An 11,103-nucleotide genomic window follows, 5' to 3' on the forward strand; every position below is an offset into this window, starting at 1 on the left:
TACAAAAACCAAAATAAAATCCCACACATAAATAATAATTAAAAAAAAAAAAATCATCACATGACCAGTAGCACATTCTAGTGCTGGAAGATAGCAAGGTTTAGTGCCATGTCAAAATACATTTCGACTCCTGAAACTGTTGCCAGGTGTAGTTCAAATCCAGGTTCTTGACAAGACAAAAAGCAATGCCAGAAGTGCGGTAAAGCAAAAATCAATAATCCAGATGTCATCTTTGTTGACCTGACAACGCAGAATTGGCTGCGTTGAGCAACTGCACATGATTGCATCTGCAGAAAAGACTAAAAAACATGCAGAGAAATACACACGTTGCCATTGCCAACCACCTCCTGATAATGCTAGCTACCTGGCTGTCTGACTTCAATACTTTACTATTTAAAGTTCCGGTTTACTTTATTATTTAGCAAGTTTATAATAAAGGTGAAACTAGTAAATGCAAATACAGAGAAGCGATTTACTTGGAATCCCTAATTAAATGCAAGGAGAAAAAAAAAGTTTTTGCTTTTTTATTATTAGATGATCGCAGTGAAGACACATTCATCTCGTTTACCAAGCCAAATAAATATTCACTTTACAAAATGGAATGCGCTTTGTTGCTTAAAGTGACACTAAGCTCGGGAGTTAACCATAAAAAAAAATTGGAGTTACGTACCTTAATCTACTAAGAAATGTACCTTATTTGTGTATCCCTCAGCTGTAGAGCCTCAAATCATCTCTGAATTGGTGCTGACACTGTCCTTCCTTCTGGAGGGTGGCTACTTTTGTTCCCCATGGTCCCTGTGTGTGTTGTAGTGTAGCCACAGCTCCAAGCACAATCCTGTGATGGACTCAATATAAATGAATAAACTAAACATGAGGTTGGAATCCATCTTGAGAGCGAGCTTGGAGTGGTGACTACTTTACACACACAGGGACCCTGTGGAACAAAAAGTAGCCACCCTCCAGAAGAAAGGACAGTGTCGGCACCAATTCAGATATGATTTGAGGATCTACAGCTGAGTGATGCATACATTACATCAGATACATTTTTATTAAAGTACTTGAATGCATTTTTAAGGTTTAACTCCTCAATTTAGTGTCGCTATAAGTAAATCAACCCCACTGATCTGGAACAAGTATGCAGACCAGAAAAGTCAGTGATTCAGAATATGTGATATACACATCAGGTCATGGAGAGTACTAAATCTACTGGGTCAGAATGACAGCCAACACACTAGTATTTTTACAAGGAGGAGGTCAACAAAAGCAGCCTGGGTACGCTATGAGAACTGGTTTCCTTTAATCTGCTTGCTGCAATATAGCAAAAAGCACCAAGTCAAGTGCCTGCTGTCTTCCAGGGGCAATGTGAATAGAAGGATTTAAAAACTATAGGATGGAAAAATATAAAAAGAAGCACATGAGGATAGCTAAAAGTACAGTTGGAAATTACTGTAAAAATAGGTTTTAATTAAGCAATTTACATAGGCCTTTAAACTCAAAAAAGCAAAAATTTGCTTAAAAATACACTGTACCCAAAGTGGTAAAAACAAATACACTTTTGCTGGTGTCAGATTCTCAGAGCTTGGGATCTGAATGCGTATATTCCAACAGTCCATGTATTTTCCAAGTAAAAAATAAAGTCCTCCAGAGAATCATGAAATAAGCTGTAAAGAGGGAAGAAAAACAACATTTAAAATTGTGGAAGTGCTTACCCTGCAGAACATACCAAATACATAGAAAGGTCAACAGAACCACCATTACAATACACACCGAGGGGAGCAGATGTGCATGACAACCAATCAGCTTTCAAATCTTAGCAGAGAAGCCGAATGGTTGCCATGGTCAACTGCTCCGGTTTTGATAAATTCCCCCCCGCTGTGTCCAAGCACCAAAACTGTTGCCAAAAATCAAAAGCAGATCTGCCAGCAGAAAAAAAAAACTTTGTACAGTTGTGGGGCACACTGCAAATATATTCACTTCCTAGCAGTGTAGATAGCTGGCCTGTCCCTCTTGCAACTGGTTAGTAAAACCGGTCATCACAGTGGCCAACTAAATAATATGACGAGGGAAAGGGGTGGTGTAACTGGTGTGCATGTCAGATAAACACTGCTAGGGAATATGCAAATTTGCATATTGTAGTGCTGTGCCATTGAAATTTAATCCCCACATGAACCCCTAAAAAACTGAATGTAGGCACATCAGGGGAGGTAAATGTTAAGTGAATCCGTGCCCAGACTATACACATTTGAATATTTACATATTCTGAAAAGCACTTAATAACAACCTCTTATTTACTTCTGTAGCTATAGGCACTGTGGAGAAATTAGTCTTCAAAGTCCACAATAGAGGCACAGAAACCTTAGCTTTGTTCCTATTGGTCAGGGTTCACATCTGTGGTGTGGTGAGGCAACGCTTATTATAGGTTGATGTACTTTTTTTTTTTTTTGCATAGCGTGCTTAAATGCATGTAGCGTTACTATGTGTTGGCCACTGGCAAGGTGCATTGTGCTGCCTTTATAATGAAATGGCAATGCAGCGCACCAACACGTTTGCACTTAGAAATTGCCGTTAGAAACCAAAATGTGAATCAGACTTCAGAATCTTTCTTACGATCTTTCAGAATGAATAACTTGACAGTACAAGCTGCTAGAGAGGTCAGTGATGGCTTGTTTTATAAAAGGCCAAGTTTACCTTTTTTTTGTTTTTAACTATGTTACACTCATATTCACACTGTAAAATGAAATATGGTCACATTGCCACCATGGCAGGGTTCTTCTTCCCATGGGGTGATTTTTTAAAAATCTAGTGCAGCTGTGCGTGGCTTCACCCACATCACCTATTCACAGATCCTTTGACAGGGTCTGAAATGGAGAAACTACAATTCCTGTCTGCCATTGCAGCAGAGGAACTTATATTTTGCAATGGATTGGACAGACGTCACCACACCTGTAGTCTATTAAGACTTACTCCTATCCCTGTAAAAAGGTGCCCATACACTGTATGATTATCGTATGATAATTGCGGGAAATCCCGCGATCGAACGGTAATCGCAAAGTGTATGGAAGGCGTGCGACCGTTTCTACTGTACGGTCGCACGTCTTCGGTTAACAAGCAGGCTGGAAAACCCCCGAAAAAAATCGTACGATTCTCGGTGGGTTAGTGGCCTGCTTGTTCGACAACTGCTGAATGGGCCGGTGTGCGCACACTGCCCGTTTGCAGTCATCGGAAGCCCGCCCCTCAGGGGGGCAGGCTTGCGATGATCGCAAGTACGACGTGCCTATCCAAGATGGGCAGATCGTACGTTTTTTTAAATGACTTTACAACCCTCGCAAGACAGAGTCTTATAAAGTGTATGGCCACCTTTACGGCAGGAGCCAGAGCATAGTACTTGCAATCCACAAACATTTTTTTTTATTTTTTTATAAATGCATAATTTGTTTAGGATTATGTGTGCATTTACCTTTAGGCTCTTTTACATCTTTTTAAGTATATGAAAAAAATGTAATGTCCATAGTCTGGGCACAGTTGAACTAAGATAGAACAAAACCTTAAAAGGCTATACATTTGAGAATCAGATCACGTAATGTTTAACCCCTTGGTGACGGGAGATGTATACTGCATGGGGCTCTGTAATGCCGGTAACTGCTAAGAATCAGTGGTTACCATTCATTAGCTGCAGATTTGTTTGTTATACCCTCTCACGACAGTGATGTTCAAAGTACGTCGCTGTCATGAAGTGTGACACTTAGTGACATTGTATGCCAAGTGACCACTTTTTAGCGGAAAAAAAAAAAAAAATTAAAAAATATTTTTTAGTTTTAGGCTAAGTACAGCATTTTTTTTTTCTAAAATCCTACGGTTTTTCCAAATAAAAAGGACAAATGTATTTAATGCATTCATTTTAGTTGTGCAATTTTTCTAAAAAAAAAAAATACTACAAAACAAAACTGGGGAAAAAAAAACCCCCCCAAAAAAGTTTTTTCCTCCCCCCCCCCCCTTTTAAAAATGTTTTATTTGTCTATAATATATGTGGGCGCACTTTGTAAGAAAGTATATGACTGACGTGGAAGAATCACAAAGCAAAAATGTCATAAGTGTGTCAATCATTTACGAACAGAAACTAAAAAAAAAGCTCAGTCATGAAGGGGTTAATAGATACATTTAACGGCACCAATACACATACCTCTTTAACTGTAGTCTTGATTAAGTTTTTTCTTGAGGACAAGTCGTGAGTAGGATAACTCTCATTTACCTAACAAAAAAACAGCACACAAACAAGAAGTTGCAATATGAATTGTTCCAAAGATCCCATGCACCAACACCTTCTATGTAAACTGACGACATGTCAGAAGTAAACAGTGCAGACTTGTATTATTACAATATTGCTGCACAAGCCATTTTGTAATTTGTTAAAAATGACCTTTCCATCTAAGGCTACAGTCACACTAGGTGTATAAAGATGCGTTTCAATTGGTTGTTCTAAACGCATATAGAGCATAGGAATCGGATTTCCAATGGATCTAGTCACATGTTATGATTATAAGCTTTTATCTCTGCAGTCAGTTTTGATGCATGTAGAAAGAAAAAAAAAAAAATAGAAGTCAGGTGCGTCCAGGAATTGATTTGAACTTCTAAACCCACCAACACACGACGGGTTTATTTGCTGAAATCTCATTGGCTACTTCAACGGACAAAGGAGAGATGAATTTAAACACGTGGGTGTAAACGCACATCATTTTAAGCTTCTAGAAGCATAAACAAATCACCTAGCTGGCCAGATTTTGCAGACATATCTGCACAAAAATACAAGTGCCAAGTGAGAATGAAGCCTAAAACTGCAGCCTCTGTAATTTTCTAAAACTGTCAAACAATTAAATGAAATATGGTGGACAAAATTGCGTGCAGCCGTCTGTACCTCACTACGGGAGAACAATGCTGCACACTAAACCCAAAAAAAATGCACATCTGTGTGAATGAGACTAAAATGTTTATTACTACTAAACGGATGCCGACACTGCACCTCGTCTCATTTGAGCATAGAAAGTCCACCAGCTGATTAGAATGAGCCCAGACCCCTCCCATTAAGACATGCAGCAACCAACTGCCATTTCTTAAGGACAGAAAAGGGTAGGAACCTGCGACAAAAGTTGGATACAATTCTTGCAATGTGCATTGATCACCCAGAAGGGTTTTTGGCCAACAAAAGTGGAGTTACCCTTTAAGCATACCTTTTTGCAGATTTGTTTCATTGTGACTTCTTCAAGATTTGCTTCTGCCAAAAGCTTTTTCACGGTTTCTCGGATTTCTTCATCAGTGGGTGGTTTTTTCATCTTCTTGATCAAGGGTTATTAAAAAGCTCCAATAAATCCAACATGTAGTGACATGGATAGATATATAATTAAAAAAAACCCACAAACACGTAAGCCAGTCTTGGATAACGCCTCCTACTACCAGCATGGAGGAGTGGGACTTGCGTCTCAAAATGGACTCAAAAGGAATTAATTGTATGGTGAGTACCAGAAACCTATTTGTTTCTTGTCCATGTAGGAACAAGTTTTCACCTTCAGGATGTCCAAAAGCGGTCCAACAGCAGGTGTGTAGAAAGCAGAGTTGAACTAAAACCTCTCCCAAATATCCACAAAGCTAGCTTGCATAGAGCACCTTAAAACTGACAGTTAATAAAAAGGTTCTTATCCCATATACATCCCATTGCATCTGTTCTCTAATCAGACAGGTGTAAGTAAAAGTTACTTCATTGGAGTGGTGAACATGCAAAAGCAGCAAAACATACAGTGGCAGTGCTGTGATCTCACATGTACCAGCTAAAGCTCAGCAAACATATGACCTCCAACACCTCACGGCTATGGTTTTCTCTGAACATTCCTTCACCAAAGATCCTGAGCTGCAACAGGGAGCAATCCAGAAGTTCTCCTGCCGTGTATAAATTCCCATGATTCACAACCAGTAGGCTATGCTCCTGGAGGATTGCCAAACCACTGCTCAGACGACAACTGCAGACAAAGGCAAACAATAGTGCTGATTCATGGATACCATAATAAATATAATTGTATTATATTCTGTGCTTTTAAGTCAGAGCCTTGCTGTTGATAAAGCAGACTTTTCTTGCTATGGTGTGACACCGTGCACTAGGACATCATACGCAGGACATTGAGGGGCGTGAGAATGGGGTGTACCCAGCAACACTAGATGGATCCCTGTTGCAGCTTGGGCTCTTTGGTGAAAGACTGTTCAGGGAAAACAGCACACCAGGAGTGGCGAGGTGCTGAAGAAGCCATGTTTGCCAAGCATTAAGTGGCATATGTAAAACAATACTGCCTGCATGTGTTTTTTCTGCTTTTACATGTTCACCACCCTGCCGACTGAACCTTTACTTACACCCCTTTGTTTAGATCCTTTGGAGACTGAACACAGTTGGTCATGTAGCGTTTTTTTTTTATAGGTACGTATACGTTTTTATACCTGCAGCAAAACTAATGAGCTAAATGCAAATTAGTTTTGTGGATATTTGGGAGAGATTTTACATTGTAATTGGACTTAAATGTGTTTCGGAGCATCTATAATACAACTGCATCACGTACAAAGTTCATACTATGGCAAATACATTATATATGAGGGGTTTTTTTTTGTTTTTGTTTTTTTTAATTGCTGCAAACCTCTGATGAACCCCATTCATTTACAGCAAACTGCCAGATCACTTTAGCTACAGTTTACCTTTTTTGGAACTGCCTTGGCTCTTCTTGTTTGTAGTACTGCTGTCTGCCTTCTTTACATGTGCAGATTTTGAGGCTTTCTTACTCTTGGGTGTTGATTTGGGTTTGGCCTTTTCTTTTTTTGCAATTTTCTTTGGTGGCTAGAGTAGATGGATGGAAATATTTACATATATTTTTTTTAAATCATATGAAATCAGATTTAATGTTTTAATAGACATTACCTCCTCCTCTTCTCCCTCCTCCTCCTCCTCCTCTTCTTCTTCCTCTTCACTTTCTTTTTCTTCCTCTGAAGACTCTTTACCTTTTTTCTCATCTTCACTGCTAGACTCATCAGACAAAATCACATTGGATTTACGGCTTTTGGATTTCCGTGCTGAGCCTGAACTGCTACGTTCTTTTTTACCGCCCTTTGGAGTCTTTGATTTGGATTTTGGCAAGGACTATGTTAAACAAAACAAAAAAAACAATATTACTAATAAATACAAAATACATTTAAACCATTATGGCCTATTTACACTTGACATGCATTTGCATTCAGCAAAATGCATGAGTTTTGTTGCATTAGTGGCGTAATGGTAAGCGATTCGGCCTCGCAGCACTGAGTGTTACTGGTTTGAGTCCCGGCTTTTTGTACATATGGTAAAATTGCCTTCATGGAGTCCATTGGAAGACACTGGAAGTCATTTACTTGCAGGCTATACTGTCACCTACAGCAGTACTAAGAGCATGATCCTAAACACACATAGGGGAGGGACCTGTGTCACTCAAAAGACTCCAAGAAAAGTATTTTATGGCAAGTACAAGAATACAATTTTTTTTTCTCTCGTCCAGTAAGCGACACATCAAGTCATTCACATTTGGGACCAAAAGCAATTCATCTGAGGGGAAGAAAACACAGTAAACAAATGCTAACAGAGACTACATGCAGCTCAAAGAGCCCCCTGAAAGATTTCAAGTCTGAAGCTGGCATCATATGAAGCCTTAACATCCACCTAACAATTATAAGTCGTATAAAGCCTTGCAAATTTCAGAGACCGCTACTTGATGCCAAAAAGCCCAAGAGAAGTCAGATCTAGCAGTGTGCCTCGACAGGAAAAGGGTGGAACCCCATCCTTGAAACCATAAGCTTGGATGATGGTCTGTCTAAGCTACCTAGAGATAGTGGTACACCTTTATGTCGACCATATTGGATGACTAAAAGGGAAATGGAGATAGATGCTCAGTCAGAACCACATTCAGACAAGAGATTAAATTTCCTTTTGATGACCTGGATCCCGACAGGGGATGGAAGGAGAGAGTTGTAGCGATAGGTACAATCTTATTTAGCCATGAAGGAAGTTCCAGGCCTCAACACCTTATCCCTACGCGAAAGGGTTTTTTTTGCATGATCAGGCCGCCAGTTCAGATACTTGCCTTCGAGAAGCGATGGCTACAAAGAATACTACCTTGTGGGTGAGAGTAGAGCGAACCAAATTCAGATCCCATAGAATTATTATAGGGGAACAAACAGGGGAGCTAAGAGGGAGACTCCTTGTGCAAAGTTCTTAACCAAGTAGTGAGAGGTAAATGGTTGCTAAAAAGAAAAGGATCAGAAAGTGCAGAAACCTGACCTTTGTTAGTGACGAGAGCCAAACGCTGGTCCAGACACAGCTGTAGGAAGGAGAGAATTTGTCCCAGAGAAACTGCTCAGATAGAAGCCCCAAGGCTCACCAAGGAGACGTCTTAGCTTTTCACATCACCGATTCAGAGATGCCACGGTCTCAGAACCTGGGCTTCAACAACTAGGAGGGAAAGTTAAAAAACTGGAGCAGACAAAAACTGGAGCAGCTGTGCATGGCAGCCAGCTTCCTTTTTAGTTTTCAAATCTTAACTGAACAGACTGAAGAGAGAAGCTGATTGGTGGCCATGCACAGCTGCTCCAGTTTTGATAAATCCCCCCCCCCCATGTCCTTAAAACTAGCGACAATGAAGCAGGGTGGTAAATCTGTCCTGAAGACGGAAGATCCAGGCGACATGGTAGAACCCATGGAGCGCAAGCCAGGGGTCTTACCAGGTTGGAGTAAAACATCTGCCTGGGCCAATCCAAAGCAATGAGGATCACAGGAATGCCCTCCACCTCGATTCTGTGAAGCAAACAAGGTATGAGGTTTCATGAGAGGAAAGGAATAGATCAGGGTGTACAGATCTCAGAGTCACTAGAGCATCCACTGCTTCTGCAAGAACAGCGGTTCTCAACCTGTGGGTCGGGACCCCCTCGGGGGTCGAATGACAATTTGCCAGGGGTCGCCGGGAGTCAGTGGCATAACAACGGGGGGCCGCCGGGTAGCGATAGCCGGCTGGCCGGGAGGAGCACAATATTGAAACAGTCAGACCCGGCGGTAATCATGTAGTTGAGTGGACCGGGCTCCGGGCTTTTGCTGTAATTATCTCAGCTCCGCCCACTGTGCTGACTTCGGTGCCGCTCATCCCACACTGTCTCCAGCTGTCCCCCACCATGTGCCTTCTCTGGAGCCTCACACTACCTCCTCGGGGCCACTCTCTGCACTGTGGGAGGAGCCCTTCTCTCCTCACTGCCTCCTGGTCCCGAGCTGCAGGTACTAGTCTGTGTGTGCGTGTGTCTGTATGTATGTGTGTGTGTGTCATTGTATGTATGTGTGTGTCATTGTATGTGTCACTGTGTTTGTCAGTGTGTCATTGTATGTGTGTGTCATTGTATGTGTGTGTGTCACTGTGTCATTGAGTGTGTGTGTGTCTGTCACAGTGTTTGTGTGTGTCTGTCCCTGTGAGCTTGTAAGCTTCATCAAGTCCTAGTGCCCAATTCCTATGTTTCCGTGTCCTGTGCATTGTGTGACGTGTTGTATATCACTGATAGATATACTCTATATTGTATATAATAATCCAGGTCAATAAAGAGAGAGAGCTTTCCTGTGGAAGGTTTCTACACTGTCAGTACACAATTTGCAGGCATCACCGCCCTCCCCAATGGTGGATTTCCGGCACCTAATCCTGTCCACATACATTTTATTTAGGAATAATAACACTTTGATATGGAGGGGAAGTGTACAGGGACAATGAGGGCATGCTCGGACCTGTAGTTCCCAGGGTGATATGTGGTGTACAGGGATAATGAGGGCATGATGGGACTTGTAGTTGTACAGCCTCCGCATATCACCTAGGGAACTACAAGTCCCAGCATTCAGTGGCGTCACAAGGGGGTGCAGCCCGCACCCGGATGCCACCAGTGGAGGCGGTGACACCAATATGACTGTCATTTTGGTGTCACCCCCTCTAATAATACAAATAATAGTATTTTTTTTCTAAAAGAAAACAAACCTTTTATTATCATTATTATTAATAATAAAAGCTGACACCCTCGGCTTGTGTTATATGGTTTGCCATTTTAGCTGTTACAGCAGCGGTTCTCAACCTGTGGGTCGCTGTGTGATTTCTGCTGTGCTAGGTGAGAGTCCTCCTCAGCCCTCTCCTAGAGCAGCAGTGTCAGTTCTCCCGCCACATGTCGCTGCAGCACCCGCGTCAACCCCAAATTTTACCGTTGGGTGTCACCACAACATGGCAAATGTTACCAAGGGGTCCCGGCCCTAGAAAGGTTGAGAACCACTGTGCTAGAAGATCCCTATACCTGGAAACAATCCTGTTCAATTTGTTTTTGACCATGGAGGCCGGGAGGTTCCTCACCTGTGAACACCTCCAATTGTCAATGCTTGGAATATAAATGGTGGACAAGGCTGGAACCTGAAGTTCAGCCCAGGACAGGATCAGATTTACGGCTAGGCACGGATAGACTTCTGGTTCCTCCCCAATAGTTAATGCATGCCACTTCTGTGGCATTGTCAGACTGATCTAGATTGGATGACCCTCCTGCAGGTTGGTTTAACGTTGCAGAGGACAGCCAATTCACACAAAGCTCTAGAATATTAATAGCAAGAAGAGGATTCCTCCGAGTGCCCTGCATTGACATGGTGCTCAGGACTCCTCCTCAGCCCAACAGACTGAAAGCAAGGACTCCCCAAATTCTAGAGTCAGAATCCTGAGTCACCAAACTCCTGGTCTGGTCAAGGGCAACCTGGTCCTCAATGCCAAAGGAATTGGTCTGTCCAGTGACTCACCTGTCCTAAAATAACAAAATCTAGGAGGTCTGGAGTGAAACTGTTTGATTCAAATCTGATTTTTTTTTAACCTAAAACTTATTTTTTAAAATTTTTATCAAATGTATTTTAATAAAATGCATTTGGAGTAAAAAGCAGGTCAGAGGAGGAGCCGCTGGTGGACAGAGATGACAGTTGCTCTTAAAAATTATGATTGAAAAATAGGAGTTGATCAAAAGAAAAAAAAAAAAAAAAAAAAAAAAGGGTTC

General features: G+C 41.6%; 1 protein-coding gene across 1 annotated transcript in view; it reads right to left on the bottom strand.

Moving 5' to 3' along the window:
* Positions 1 to 1,180: 1,180 nt before the first annotated feature.
* The window catches only part of DEK (DEK proto-oncogene), a 19,602-nt gene continuing 9,679 nt past the window's right edge, over positions 1,181 to 11,103 (bottom strand). Inside the window, exons 7-12 of the mRNA XM_018559626.1 lie at positions 6,985 to 7,168; positions 6,723 to 6,870; positions 5,811 to 6,008; positions 5,226 to 5,337; positions 4,181 to 4,249; positions 1,181 to 1,661 (exon numbers count right to left, since the gene is read on the bottom strand). Coding sequence (XP_018415128.1) covers positions 1,650 to 1,661; positions 4,181 to 4,249; positions 5,226 to 5,337; positions 5,811 to 6,008; positions 6,723 to 6,870; positions 6,985 to 7,168 — 723 coding nt within the window. The 3' untranslated portion in view covers positions 1,181 to 1,649. The remainder of the gene's footprint in view (positions 1,662 to 4,180; positions 4,250 to 5,225; positions 5,338 to 5,810; positions 6,009 to 6,722; positions 6,871 to 6,984; positions 7,169 to 11,103) is intronic.

The sequence above is a fragment of the Nanorana parkeri genome, unplaced genomic scaffold, assembly GCF_000935625.1.
Source record: "Nanorana parkeri isolate BGI_ZX_2015 unplaced genomic scaffold, ASM93562v1 scaffold408, whole genome shotgun sequence".
Lineage (NCBI taxonomy): Eukaryota > Metazoa > Chordata > Amphibia > Anura > Dicroglossidae > Nanorana > Nanorana parkeri.